Consider the following 15,888-nt stretch of genomic DNA (forward strand, 5'->3'; position numbering starts at 1 on the left):
CAATTGTTTAGTATTTCCATCACTGGGATTAAACGAGAGCCCTTTCCCTGAGAAGTTGTGTTTATGCGTGGTGCTGTTTGAAAGTGCTTTGACTGTATATCCAAGACAAACACAGGCGGGAATTAGTCGCCCCATTGGGTTAAAGCTGCACTTTATTGGACGGTCTGTTTAGACAAGTTTCATTGTTCATACTTCATTCGGAGCTGCCGTGTTTAATTCATAATTCACCACAGCTGCTCTCGGCCCTGGTGCAGTTGGTGGTGGGATCGCACGCATACATGCTTGCACGCACACATACATACACACTTTAAGAGTATACTATGTATACACAGAAACGCACGTGAATTTCGTTATACACACACACACACACACACTCTATTTCACTGATTCACAAACAGTGAATCCTACATAACAAAATCACACCCGTGTGAAGTGAGGGACGCTCTTATCATCATACATCATCATGACGCAAAATAGACACTATGCTCAGACACAAAAACAATCTTTTCCTTTCAGGGGTCGCCACCGTGAATTATCTGCCGCCATCCCACCCTGTCCTCTGCCTCCTCTTCTCTCACAACAACTAACGTCCTAACTAATGTCCTCTTTCACTACATCTATAAATCTTCTCTTTGGTCTTCCTCTAGGCCTCATGCCTGGCAGTTCCACTCTCAACATCCTTCTACCGATAGTCAGTATCCCTCAGCCCAGTATATCTCAGTCTGGGCTCTCTGGCTTTATCTCAAAAACGTCTGACATGCGCTGTCCCTCTGATTTACTCGTTCCTGATCCTATCCATCCTTGTTATTCCCAGAGAGAACCTCAACATTTTAGTCTCTGCTACCTCAGCTCTGCTTCCTGTCTTTTCCTCAGTGTGACTGTCTCTAAACCATACAACATAGCTGTCTGTCTCTAAACCATACAACATAGCTGTCTGTCTCTAAACCATACAACATAGCTGTCTGTCTCTAAACCATACAACATAGCGGTCTGTCTCTAAACCATACAACATAGCGGTCTGTCTCTAAACCATACAACATAGCGGTCTGTCTCTAAACCATACAACATAGCGGTCTGTCTCTAAACCATACAACATAGCTGTCTGTCTCTATCTAAACCATACAACATAGCTGTCCGTCTCTAAACCATACAACATAGCTGTCCGTCTCTAAACCATACAACATAGCTGGTCTCACCACCGTCTTGTTCTTGTACACCTTCCCTTTCATCCTTGCTGATTCTTTCCTGTCTCACAACACACCTGACACTTTTCTACACTCATTCCAACCTGCTTGCACTTGTTTCTTCACCTCTTTTCCACACTCTCCATTGCTCTGAAATGTTGACCCTAAGTACTTAAAGTCCTCCACCTCCTTCACGTCTACTCCGTGTAACCTCACTGTTCCACTGGGGTTCCTCTCATTCACACACATGTATTCTGTCTTGCTACGGCTAACCTTCATTCCTCTCCTTTCCAGGGAACATCTCCACCTGGCTAGCTTTTCCTCTACCTGCTCACTGCTCTCACTAGAGATCAAAATGTCTTCTGCAAACATCATGGTCCATGGGGATTCCTGTCAAACCTCATCTGTCAGCCTGTCCATCACCGTGGGCCGGCAAACAAGAAAGGGCTCAGTGCTGATCCTTGCTGCATACCACTTCCACCATTGTTTTGCATACTTTGAGCCCTGCCTATATGCACCCGTCTCTGAGCATATCAGGTGTGCATAAAATTTGTTTCCATGAATAAAATCCAAATAATTTCCATAAACCTTCCCGAGTTCAAGCTTGTGCATCTGCTATTTTCACTAGTTTGGGTTCTGGGCAAATTAAGTAAAATAGAGCTTAAATGTTTTGGAACCACTGGCTCTATTTTGTTAATGACATTCACTCTAATTAAACATTGGCTCATCATTTTACCCTTACAAAATGTGTTCTCTTGCTTACTTGTGCATTGGTCTGTCTGTCTGTCTGTCTCTCAGACATAGAGAAAGAGACAGACATAGGTCTTTCTCTGTCTGTCTGTCTCTTTCTCTATGTCTATGTCTGTCTCTATCTCCGTCTCTCTCATCTCATCGCCTCTCCTCTCTATAAACACACTTCCTCTCGACTGTCCCAGATATTATGAGGATGACACAGGGCCAACTTTGGTATAAACGTGTCCTACAAGTGGTGTCCTACATACATATACTTAGCGTTGGCTCAATTTACATGATGAATTTTGCTCATCATACATGAAAGCTTAAAAGTTCTTTGCAAATCCTTTGACTTAATAAACTGCCATAAAGTGATATCACTTTCACCGCAGTGCAACAACTGCTGAACAAAGTTAGCAAAGTTTGCGTGTGTGTAAACAAGAATACATTATGTTATCTGTGTTTTGCAGGGGCTTGGCTTGTTCGCCTGGTTTCCAGCCTAATTCACTACAGTATATGTTTCCATGAATTAGTTTCATCACTTCGCTACTCAAGTGACAAGACAAATTCACGGAACGCAGCGAATCAGGCTGGAAACCAGGCTATTGGCTTGCAGCACATGGGTTCTCAAAGTAGGGTCAAGCGCCCCCCAAGGGGTCATTGAGGGGGTTCCAGGATGTCCAGGATGTCCCCAGCAAAATGTGTTACAGTAGCATTAAAGTTTAACCACGTTTAACCCTAAGGTATACTGTATCTACAAGCCCATCTACAAGCAGCGTGGGTGGGAGTTCTGCACAGAGGCCCGAACCTCAGGTTTCACAATTTCACACGATATTTTGTCCCTCTAGACACGGTTATGAGGCACAATTTTCTTTCAGATGGACGCAGCCAAATTCATATCAATTTGGGGGTTCTTGACATAAATATGTTTGAGAACCACTGACTGCTGCAGGAGGTTTGAAATCTTTCCCAGTTAACGTGCTGTAGTCAACACAGCTGTGTCCAAGCACTGACAGCTGGCTTCCACACAGCGCATATCACGCATTAACTCTGACACGGTGACACCACCTGTCTCTACCACTCTTATCCACCACACACACACACGCTGACCCACATAAACACCCGCACACGCGCACACACACACACACACACACACACACACACACACACACACACACACACTCTCTCAGAGGTTCTCCTCTGGTAACCACAACATGTCATCTCACTACTGTTTTGACATCAGTTTAGTTCTGGGCTGTTGAACGAATGTGGACCGCTAACAACGATCTGTCCTACAGCCTGATAGCGGTTGGCACGTTGGGAGAGCTGGGTGCTGGAGGGTGCTATGCTGTCAGTGGTTGAACGCAACCAAGAACAATTACTCAAGTACTTCACTTTTGAGGTATTTTTGAGGGGTGTGGGTGAGGCTGCCAGCACGTAACAATGTTTGTCTAGATTTTGACGTATGACGTAAATCGTAAATGTTGAAGTCTATGGACTTTATGGATACTACTATGGATATTACAACGTTTGTTTAGAGCACTTCTGATTTTTACTTTACTGGAGTGTTTCCAATAGGCCTACTTTATACTTCCACTCCACTACATTTGAGAGGCAAATATAGTACTTTTACTTTACTACAATTATTTGAAAGCTTTAGTTACTACCAGTAGTTAGATTTGGATTATTAGTACAAAACAAAATATTAACCACTTATTCACCCTATTCTGTATATTTTCGGGAAATATTTGGAAATAGCCGAACTACAAGATCATGTTTATACACTTGAAAACTTGTGAAATGAGACATTGTGCATAATTTTACTTTTAGTACAGTAATATACTTTGTATATTTCAATGCTAACACATTTTGAATACCGAACTTGTATTTCTAAATTGCAGTAGTGATACTTTTACTTAAGTAAAAGGTTCATGAGTACTCCTTCCACCACTGTTTCTGGGTGCTATGCTGTCAAAGCTCTGCTGCTCCTTTGTCACAACTACCCTTAGCTAGGACATTATCAGTCCCTGCAGTGTGTGCGCTGTGCGTACGTGGGCAGGCAAAAAGGTGACACAAGAAAATTTGACTGAACGCAGCAGGAAAGAAGGGAGCAGAGGATTGGGGGCTGACTTGTCAGCGCTAAAACGCAGAGAAAAAACGGGAGATTTTCAGAGACAAAGCTCCCGAGACCTGCAGACGACAGATAGCCGCCTCCATCTCCTCCGGGTAACGCTTCTCCTTCCTGGCCTCGTCCCCTCGTCTCTGTCTGGGAGAGTGCAGATTCTCTTTATCTTTGCTAGGCTTTGCTGCCAGCTCCTTCAGAAGCCAGTCATCCCCCTGTCGCTACACCACACAGCCTACTTAATGCTCACGCCAATGTAGCCCCTGCCCTTTGCATTGATTCTTCCTCTGTGTAGAATTCCATGCCGTTTAGGAGCTAAAGAGTGCAGGGTCACGCCTCCAAAATAGTCGATCTACAAGCTCTCAACGTGTCGCAGCGCCACGCGTTGTGAGCTTCTAGATCTGCTATTTTCTCATTTTTTGCCAAAAGTGCCCTTTCAGGGGCAATTTCAGGCTCTGCATGTTAGAGAGTAACATTCACTTCTCGTCTCTGCTGCCAATCATGTGTATATGGCCACGGATCAAGGGGCGAAGAGAAACAAAATTACCCCTCATTCTGATGATTGAGATGATAAGTAAAAGGATGATAATTTATTTCTTTATTATTGCACTGGCAAGTCGAATGCATGCCATGCCAGCATCGCTGGAATAGTTGGGTAAAGAGTTGGGATTTAGTCTTTTGATGTGATAATAGCCGGTTAGGGTGTTGTGGTTTCAAGCCTCCAGATCCGAGTGGAAAAATAAATGCCTTTTTGCATACAATGGCACACACTGATGCCGCTGTCACGCGTGGAGCACACATACAGTACAGTACGTGCCTACAGTACGTGGAGCACACATACAGTACGTGTCTGCACTTGGGAGAGAAAAGAACTCGCAGAGGAACGCAGAGAGACAGAGATCTATCCCGGCGGGGTTATGGCTTCTCAGGCTCATCCCTCCTCCTCCCATTTCGTGTTTGTGTATGACAGTGGCGTTATAATAAGAGCGCCTTGGCAGTGTGGATTACCAGTGTTTTCCACTTCCAAACCCATACAGGTCTGGATTGCTCTTCCAGTAGACTCTAGGGGTGTGGGGGGGCTGCTTTGCGGGCCAGCCAGCCGGCCAGCCAGGGGGAAGGTGAGGGTTCTACGTGCCTGCGTATACCGGGCTGACAGCCCAGAGCCCAATGCAGGCGGTCTGCAGCGCTGCTTGAGTGCTGTTGGCGGTTTTGCACTGCATCGCTGTACCAGACATCCCTCAGTCTGCGCGCTTGCTTGCTTTTCTGTCGTGGTCTGGACGGAACATCCACCCGATGACACGACCTGGTGAAATAACTCGCAGCTTGACCCTTTCCAATGAGCTGTAAGATCTTTGTGTTCAGCTCTTATGTCTCACGTGCACAGAAAGATTTGCAGTTTAACACAACCAGGCGCACACACGCACGCACGCACACACACGCACACGCGCACACACACACACACACACACACACACACACACACACACACACACACACACACACACACAGCTGCTCTGAATTGCATAAATATCTCTACAAATTGCATAAATATCTCTGCCGCTGGCTGGCTCAATTACACTAACCCTATTACATTATAGTCAGTGGGTCGGGCAAGAACCTTGTGTCTCCATATTTCAACCTTTTATGGTTTTTCGTAAATGAATGCCCTACTCCATCATACAGTGTCACACAAAAATAGCCAGAATGGTCGATCTACAATGTAGACCTGGAAAGTATCCGTTTTGGACATACAAGGTTTCCACTCGACAGCAACGATATTCTCCTGGAGGATAAAGAACTGTCTGTATACAGGCTAAATTATTATGCCACGTATAATTCCAGTAGAATAGCATACTATAGCTAACATTGAGACAGGGAGTAGTAAGAAGAGAGTGTGCCCTTACCGCCTGTCGCCACCGTGATCTCGCGTAGGGAATGTCCATAAAAGGGGAAATCGAAGGATAGATTAACCCTCTGTGGAATGAAATAAAAAAAAGAGAAAGATGAGGTCAGAGACATACAGAGAAACAATATATAGATATGTTGTCTAATATTAGTACAATATAACATATACAATTGGGGTGGTTGTATTTGGTCTCCCTGCTCTTCTATAGAGCGTCGCAGTCCCGCCCCCTTTCATGACGACGCCAGGCCCAGGAAATAATTCCCAATGCATTTTTCCCATAGACATTTCAAAAAGTATTTATTTAAATACCTTTTAAGCGTCATACGAAGCCAACTCGAGTCGTGACAAATCATGAGAACAAACACAATATCTTGGACCAAACAAATAATTACAAAGAAGAAAAATAACAAAAAAAGTGTTGTAAACTGCCGTTTTTTTTCTACTTTCTAATTCTTTGTTTGGCCCAAACATTGTGTTTATTGTCATGATTTGATTTGGCTTTGTCCGCGGCGTAAACGTCTTTAAATAAATACTTTTTGAAAAGTCTATGAGGAAAATGAACAGGGATTTCTTTTCCAGGTCTCTCGAGGGGGCGGGACTGCGACGCTCTATTGAGACATTTAGATCCGACACACCCTTTGACACCTTCCTGTTTGAAGGTCAAAATTCTATTTCTCCCCAGAGCAAGCAGGCAGGCTCTATTAGCATCAGTGCTAAAAAAATGTCAGCACTTGGGCAGGAGTTCAAATCCGGGGTAGAAGAGAAACGTTACATAGTGCAGCTTTGACACGAGTGGGAAACATAATACACAGTGTATAGAAAAGACAGTTTGTACTTCGTTTAAAACAAGTGGGTTTTGGGACTGAGAAGGAGGAATGTGAAATGTAAACACAGAGTAGCTCTGTGTTTTACCTGCCTGTCCCACTCCTCAGGGCCAGGCTGCATGAGTTATTTTAGACACATCTCCACAGTCAAATCCTGAATGTTCATTTTGTATCCTTTACAGTTCAGTTTTCACACAGTTATCTCAGGATAGTGGTGTGTGTTATGGAACTTTTTGAAGCGCATTATAAATCTCACACTGTGACACTGGTAGAAACCTCATTATGTCCAAAACAGTTGTGACTTTTGACTGACTTCGCACCACGTTCCACGTTCTTGTGGATCTGCTACTTTATGTTTTTGTGTGATGCTGTAGTCACGTAGGGTTTACGAAAAAACACAAAAGTAAAAATATGAACATAAGAGAGTTTTTTGTCCCGGGAGCAGTGGAGCAGCATGGTTGGATCCTGACGTCTGGTGGAGCCAAGTACAACACATATTAATGTCATCGAATGCAGTTCAGATTCCAACTTCTGCAAAACCGCACTTTCAATATCATGCAGTGTGTGCAGACTGTGCACACATGCTCATGACCGTGCGCTGTGCACTTTTGTTGACCTATTCGACTGATAGAACTGAACAAAGCTTCTCTATGCATGAACCATGGACATCAACAAAGGGCTGGGAATTGGTAAATGGAACAAAACGTACATAACTCAATGGGCTTTACAAAAAAATGTGTTCGGCAAATGGACTATTCTGAAAGAAATGTGACGTCTTCCTGGAACACAAACTAGTGAAAATAGCCTTGTCTTGGATTTCTTTAACAATGAATGAAATTATCTTGACAAAATGTTTACAATCCCTTTTTAATTTCAGATTTTTTGAAAGTCTTTTAAAATAATAATAATGATAAAAGTAGCAATCGGGGGAAAAGGGATATTTACTCCTGACCCGTAAAAATGGGTACGTGACCCAAACGCTCCGTCCCCCCTGAGAGTCCTGACCCATGTGTTTCGGAAACACTGCTCTAAATGACCTCAAAATATTGCCTAGCATAGCAATTACACCAACCCTGGGGGGAAATTAATAACCGTGCGCACTGCAGGACCACGCTGGGATGTCGAAACAGAACTCCATGGTAAACATACAGAAACACACGCGTCCTGGATTAGGCCATGGGGGAGCAATTCTGTGGTTGCACCACAACCCAATCCATCCCGTCAATCTACAGCTGCGCTGCTCTGCTGGGTGGTGACGAGGCCTGACCTCTGCGGTGCCTCTGGTTTCATCATCCTATTGGATGCTTATGCTGAGTGGCAGGCAGAGTCGAAAATTGTAGTGGAGCAGTACAACATTTGCCCTCTGAGATGTAGTGGAGTAGAAGTAAAATACTCAAAACTTAGTCTGTGCAAATACTTGAGTAAATACACTTGTTACTTTACATCACTGACCCAGCACCGATATCATAAACTTTATTAGTCTCGCATGTTGGTCAGTTGACATGAGGTTTGGCATAGCTGGCTGACACTTAAGTTCAAATTAAAATGTCCATCCCTAGTTTTATCTATGTTCCAGAATTTCTGTGCAGTGCTATGTTCAAGAGGGGGGAGGGGGGGGGGATATTATTCACATTGAGCTTATTGATTTTCCAGACGCAGTTTAAGTCCAGAGAAGCCGCCCACTTTCGTTCCTATGATCAGGATGAAAGGGACCTTTGCCTTGCGGTCCTTTCTCTGCCTGAGAAGAATAGCACATGCCATGGGTTTGTATGGCTCAATCCATCATGGCGTTACTGAAGGATGGGGAGCAGAATGCTCAATGGGCAAGTCCTTTCTATCTCATTTACCAGCCATTGTTCACCCTGGGATACACTTTGCAAAAGTGCCCCCTCGTCCTGTCCCGGACCGGACCGGACCGCCCAGTGGTGGAAAGTAACTAAGTATTATTTATTCAAGTACTGTAGTGAGTACAATTTTGAGATATTTGTACTTTTTCTTTACTGGAGTAAAACTTGAAATGGGACCTTCTGTAGGCTATAGCACTTACATTTGGTACTTGAAGTACATTTTGATGCCAATACTTAGTACTTTTACTCAAGTACAGTCTGTGCATTTACTTGTAGATCTTGTAGATCTGCTATTTTCAAAAAGTCTTGAAATAAAATGTGCAATATTTGGAAGATATTTTTTTTCTGGTACAGGGCTCCCTGGCACATACACATTTTCAGAAGGAGGTTAGGGACAAATACATTCATTTGGGAGTCCATGACATGTAAATATTTGAAAATCACTGGTTTAAATAATAATAAAAATGTGGAAGCAAGACCAAATAAGCAACTACACTTTAGGAAAAAAAAAAAAGAAAAAAAAACTACCAATATTTACAAGCGGAATAGGATTATAGGAAAGGAAGCCGCTTATAATAAGCGGACATGGCAACACTGCTCCCAGTCACTCCTTAATGACCTAATCTGTATGCGCCTCACATGAGGGCACCTGCCCGTTCTGAAGTAACAAGGGAAGAGGGAGGGGAGGGTTTGCCTTATAATTGTCGCTGTTGGGTGAAAATAAACCTTATAATCAGGAAGTGGGAAAAACAACAACCTGTGTTCCAAGGATCCAATGTAGTTAGATATCATGTACTGTGTAGTGTAGTCACACCTCTTGTACTTTTCATTGGTTAAATCAATATTTTATATACATATAAAACCCTTAACCATGCACTTTCACAAAACAAAACAAAATTGTGAGCTTATGTAGATCGGCTACTTTTGCTCCTTTTGTGTGACAGTTTAGTTAGTATGATGAAATTGAAAATGACAAAAAAACATGCTGGGTTTCTGCCTGACAGCAACGATATAGGGCAGAGTAGCACTTTGGCTTAAATTTATACAAACGTTCCAGCATACTAGCCTATAGTGAAACCAGTTCAAGCTCTCTGGTATTCTTGGCCTGAAAAAGACCACCAGGGGAGGTAAATGTAAATACCTTCCATTCACTGCCGCCGCTTTTCCTTTTTGTCTTTTGCACATAATTATTGTTGATGCCATGTATTATTGTGGGGGGATTTAGGACCACAACTAGTCTCCATCCTGGCCTTAATGTCTCACTGTATGTGCTGGTTAAATCTTTCTGACTAATAAAGTAGCCTATTCAATGAATTCCCTTTTAAAACGTGTGGAGCAAAGACCCAATGTTTCCATCAGAAAGACCTACAGTATTTCAGGGTCAGTATAGCAGACCCAAACATAGCAGATGCCATCCAAAATGCCACATCTTGAGTTTTACATTTTATGATGAAACAAATGAAAGTTTACTGTATCCAACAAGCTCATGTAATACCGTCAGATCGTCGGGCAGAGACCTTGTATACCAGTATCCATATTTCCTACCTTTTCATGATTTTTCTTTAATGCCCTATTTTTTACTTTTTATGGTATGACAGTAGCCTATCTATATCTATCTATATATATAAAATAGCAGATCGCCAAGCTGATTGTTTTTCCACTTGCTGAAAAGTCAAGATTTCTACCCGACAGCAATGATAAATCATTTCTGACACCCTCACCATACAATTAGCACAAGTGTGTGTGTGTGTGTGTGTGTGTGTGTGTGTGTGTGTGTGTGTGTGTGTGTGTGTGTGTGCGTGTGCGTGTGCGTGCTGAATCTTACCGCAGCTTGCCTGTGCGTGTTAGACAGGATACCATGGATCTTCACCTTCTCCTTGTCCATGTGGTCGACATCTACCCACAAGTCCTTGCTCATGGGGTCAGTGGGGCCGTACGTCTTCGATGTGTAATAGTTATGATCCGTGTCCTCCTGTTGGTGTAAAAAGGAAAAGTCATAATCATAATTCATCCCGTGGACATGTTTACATTTCCGTCGTCACAACGGGGTACCAGGAATGACCTCTACTTTGTGGTACGATGGTGTCACGCGAAAATAGCCGAAATAGGAGATGTACCAGCATAAGCTCACAACGCGTCGCATCGCGCTATAAAGTGAGCTTGAATATCTTCTACTTTTTCGTGAAACATTCATGAAAGTTTTTTTAAATGTTTGACCTATACTGACACGACAGAAAAGAAACGAGGACATCATGCTGAAAGTGGTAAAATAAAAGAAGAAACAACTTTTATGTGTGCTGCTGTGTACTGCGGTGTTCATTTATGAGTCGTTTCTGCTGCTGAGCAAGGACATCTTTCCCAGCATGCCGCTCAGCTGAACCAAATTCAAACTTAACACACCCCTCCCCATCCCATTTTTTTTACACACTGAACATTAATAATGCAGTTTCAACTCAAAGCCTGGAATTTTTTTTATTTTCCTGAGAAACGAATTATCTGCTTCGCTGGATTATCAGATTGATTGCATGCTGTGTGTGGGTGGGTGTCTGCGTGCTTCAAATGTGACCAGATTGGACTGAGATCCTGCCATCGCGCAAAATCCAGCTTTTCACCAGAGGAGTAAAACTTTTTTTTTTTTTTCAAAAATGAATTAATAGCACAGGCAGACTCATACTAGAGCATGTCTGAAATAAGTGTCAGAGCTGAAATCGAACATAAATATGAAAAAATGCTTAAACATGTAGCTAGGTGTAAGAGTCCACAGAAGTGAACCTTTCAAGCCTGTTTTCTCAACTCGTTGTTTTCTGCAAGACATTACTCTATAAGCCATATCTCCAAAACTGGTGGGTCAAACTGAACAACCAATATGTCAATTTGAAGCTATGATTCCCTGAAACAAAAATTTAAAACAATCCAATGGCAGTCCCTCAGTCAAATCTTGTCACAAATTAAGAATGCCAGATGTCAAGTAGAGGTGCCAGCAATTAATAGAACTAATTGATTATGAAAAATAAACCATAATAACCAATATGTTTTGGTTAAACACTTATCGGATATTTATATAGGAAAAGTAGGCAATAGAATAATCACTTAGAATGAATACAGTATAATTGATAGTTGCAGCCCTAATGTCAAGCAAGAACAAATTGTTGAACTCTCAAAGAGCCCGTCCGCTCCAGACTGCAGAGTCAGGGCCACGTTTTACAACAGACACTTTCATGGGCCTTTTACGGCCCATATGGGAGAGGCTCGTCTGCTTTTTATGGTTTCCTGTACAGAGTTTGGAATAATGCACAGTTCACAGACCCCACAAAGCTTGTCTCTTTTCCTCCGGGTTTAATGAGACGTCTCGCAGATGTTTCTTTTATCCAAACACATTGTCTGACGCTTTAAATGGAAAATGCTCTTGTTGCAATGGAAGAAATTCATTACGATTGTGACCTCACTGCCAAATATACTGTACTACTACTACTGTGATACCAATCTGCCAATAAAAGAGAAGAAAACAGTGCCTTTTCCTCTGAATATGCCTCTGGGGGCGGCGCCAAACAGAATGTGGATAGCAGGATGTTGCCCATTTGCTCCGCCGTAGGCCCTCCTCTTCCGGGCGGGGTGCCTATGTTTTAATTCCCACTAACAACAACAACGTCTACACGTTCTGAATGACCCTGCCGACAGATTCAGTAGCGTAGCTCGAACTCTGCTCTTGAGAGATTACAAATATGATCGATAAAAATCAGCTATAGTTAAATTAATCTATAAAAAGTAAAACCCGTGATCTCTGGATTTGACAAAACCAGTGTGGTAAATGCTAATCAAAGTGCAGCTCTTCATTTCAATTTATTGTAATGCCGTGGAATAATATTGGAGAGTCGTGGTGTGTCCCCTAATACAGTAACATGTAATTATTGAACATTTGCATTGTAAGTAGAGGATCAGAGCTTCATGATATACTGTATTGCTTAGATTGAGTTTTGAACAACTGTAAACAGTTTTGCAATCACTATAATTGATATACACATCAGGTTGCCAAATGGAGTTCAGCCTCGCAGGGTTTCTTTTTTTGCCTTTGGCTTCTGGTATATTTGTAGGTTTAAACGAGCAACACCACCAGAAAGCTTTCAACGCTAGTTAATCTGCACAGACAAATCTTGTTAGGGAATTAAAAAACAGCCCAAAGGCAGCCAAACATACTTTGTAGGTAGAAAAACAAGGGCGCTGGTTAAACGACTAGACACAAATTCAAGTCCGATTAGTTTTGCACTAATGAGCACAAGATGTTTTGGCTTTCTAAAAGAGGTCTGGGGAGAATGGGAGTCTGTGAAGGTGAGAGGGAGGACCAGCTGCCTCTACTGTTCCCCAGATTTCGCCTCTGGTTTCCAGGGAAAGAGTGGCGGGATGGGTGGCCAAGATTCCATACTCCGGCTGGATGTATGGGAGGGTGGGGGAGACATAAACAATGCCAAGACAGAGCAAAGCGAAAAAAGAAATCAACTTGGTGCTCAGTGGAGGTGCAAAAAGTTAAAAAGGTATGGAAGGTGCTTCCAGAATCAAAAGAGATTTAAGAGGAGATGGCGGATATAGAATCAGGGTACTGCCCTAAGCTGAGGTGGGAGCTCAGGGCAGTATATAGGGAGCTCTCCTGGGAGCTCAGGGCAGTATATACTGTAGGGAGCTCTCCTGGGAGCTCAGGGCAGTATATAGGGAGCTCTCCTGGGAGCTCAGGGCAGTATATAGGGAGCTCTCCTGGGAGCTCAGGGCAGTATATAGGGAGCTCTCCTGGGAGCTCAGGGCAGTATATAGGGAGCTCTCCTGGCTGCAGCTCAGTCTCTCTCTGTCCTCCCTGCAAGCAAGACCTGCTTGGGTTGCCACCTGGCTCAAGGGCCTAACCGACCTTTTGTCTAAGTTATGTTTTGCACCATTTTAATACAACACGCATGCAGCACTCTCCACACATCCATACACTGCAGACATTACTGATAACAGATATCCTCACATCCCACACTTCATTATTTGCCATTCCTCAATTACTTTAATATAATAAATATCATTTGAAAACGTTTATACTCTTGTGTGGACTCCCTGTTTTTGACATCCCCTAGTGCATGACAAAATGGGGGCTCGTCATTCTCATTAAACCTGGGAAGTATCCTCAGATTCATGCCAATGTCAGCAGACTCACTGTACACTGGCAATAGTGCAAATGGTGTGAGCACAAAAGGTTCATCTTCTGACATTGGTATGAATCTGAGGATACTTCCCAGGTTTAATGAGAATGATCCAGACACATTCTTTCTGTTATTCGATAGAGTAACAGATGCGCGAAACTGGCCAGACGAAGACCGTGTTTTGTTGTTGCAGTGTTCTCTGAGGCTTCGTACACACCTACACAACAAACAAACACACACCAGTCTATATTGGAGGAGAGCATGGTGCGGTGCCTGCGATGAATGCTTATAAGGACATGACTGGAAGATGGATGACTCTACATGATGAAGGAGGGAGGGGTGGGAAGAGCCTTGCCCGTCAAACACAGTGGTGGAAAACGTATAAATACTACAATGTAAGAAATACTATGTAAAAGTCCAGAATTCAAAATGTAGTTTTGGTATAAAACTTAATGTACCAAAATAAAAAGTACTCAATATGCAGAATGTCCCATTGTACCTAAGTACAGTACTTAATTTATATGTACCTGATTGCATACACCAGAGTGATGCCACATCCTGTCTGTCTGTCTGTCTCACCCTTATTGGAAGCCCATTGTGTACACCGGCTCTGAACGCTCCGAAGGCCAGGAGCACAAAAACGAAGAAATTGCATTCAGCACACAAATCAATCCCAGACTCATTCCCATTTCTGTCCGAGGCGGGGCATTTACTTTGCGCTGGCTTTCGCATCAATATTGCATTACGGGGCGATGCCTGAATATATCTGCGCATGTTTTCATTTCTGAATGGCTCCATCTTTCCAGGAGAGAATCTGTCTAACATAATTCATTTCGGTAACGTTGTTATTGGGTTATCGGGCGGGGGACGCAGACCTTTCTGTAAAATGAAAGAACAGTAACTTGGAAATTATTCAGAGTCTGGTATTTTGTAGAAAGCCTTGGCTGAGATTAACTTAAATCATTATCTCACTGTATGTAAAGCACTTCATGAGATCTCTCTGTGAGGAGTGCTGAATAAATAAAATGTACTTAGATACTGAATGGAAGCTCCAGAATACTGTTAGCAAACATTTAAAAAAAAGTTAAATGAATAAACATTGAGCAAATGCATTGACAAATTTTTATTTACCTAAAATGTTATCAGAAACTTTTCTTTCTGGACTATTAAAGGAGGAATAGAGATTGTTTTCAGACTTTGGTCACCCTTGTTATTTTAGCACTCAAATACGCAGTAAGACCAGCTACATTGAGGGGGTACTACTGCACCTGCAGTGGACAATGGAGTAGTGCTGCACACCTACAGTATGCAATCTCATTTCTAAATTTGAGCAAGAATCGTGCAGCATGTTGGCTGTCCAATTCATTTGAGTTACTCAGAGTAACTGAATTGGTATTCCCCCAGGGATTGATACGGTGTTCCACTATATACCATAAGATAATAATATCCTTTAGTTCTCTTTTAGCCAGACGTCTCATGTTTCTCCACTTGAAAAGATTGGATTCTCACTTAAAATGGTTCTATGACAACTTTCCAGCAAACATGGACCATGTAAAAACCCTGACGGTAGTACCAGAGATGAGCAATATTTGAACTAGGGAAGGTTCAAGGTTCAAGGTTCAAGTCTATTTAGTGTCCCTGAAGGGCAAATTGTGTTGCAGCATAGACAGTACATTAAACAATGAATGAAACAGTACAAACAAACAAACAGTTCACATAGCGGATACCAGAGTACAAAGGTGCACACAACCATTAAAGTGCAGGCGTTTAAAGTGCTATGCGATAGATCATAAAAGTGCGTGTGCATAGACATAGGCACGAAATAATACAGTAAAAAGTGAAAGTGCTCATCATAAGGTTATATCCTCGATCTACCCACAGCAGCATTCAGTGTGTATTACTGTACCTCAGTGTTAATGGAGTTGATCTGTCTAATGTCTGATTGCATGTTCTTCAATGTCCTGAATCTTGAGTGTAGCCAATTATTTAAGGTAAGGTCGACTTTATTGCGACTGTAGGTCATACTATGAAAACCTGCATCTCCGTGTGTTAGTCACACCTCCATATATTATGGTCACGCCTCGTGACATCACACCTCCATATATG

At 42.6% G+C, this 15,888-nt stretch overlaps 1 protein-coding gene across 1 annotated transcript in view; it reads right to left on the minus strand.

The window, feature by feature from the left end:
• plxdc2b (plexin domain containing 2b) overlaps positions 1–15,888 on the minus strand; it is a 119,813-nt gene that overhangs the window by 52,265 nt on the left and 51,660 nt on the right. The window contains exons 3-4 of the mRNA XM_080794126.1: positions 10,440–10,586; positions 5,942–6,011 (exon numbers count right to left, since the gene is read on the minus strand). Coding sequence (XP_080650252.1) covers positions 5,942–6,011; positions 10,440–10,586 — 217 coding nt within the window. The remainder of the gene's footprint in view (positions 1–5,941; positions 6,012–10,439; positions 10,587–15,888) is intronic.

The sequence above is a fragment of the Protomyctophum bolini genome (assembly GCF_963924005.1).
Source record: "Protomyctophum bolini genome assembly, chromosome: 21".
NCBI classification, from domain to species: Eukaryota; Metazoa; Chordata; class Actinopteri; order Myctophiformes; family Myctophidae; genus Protomyctophum; species Protomyctophum bolini.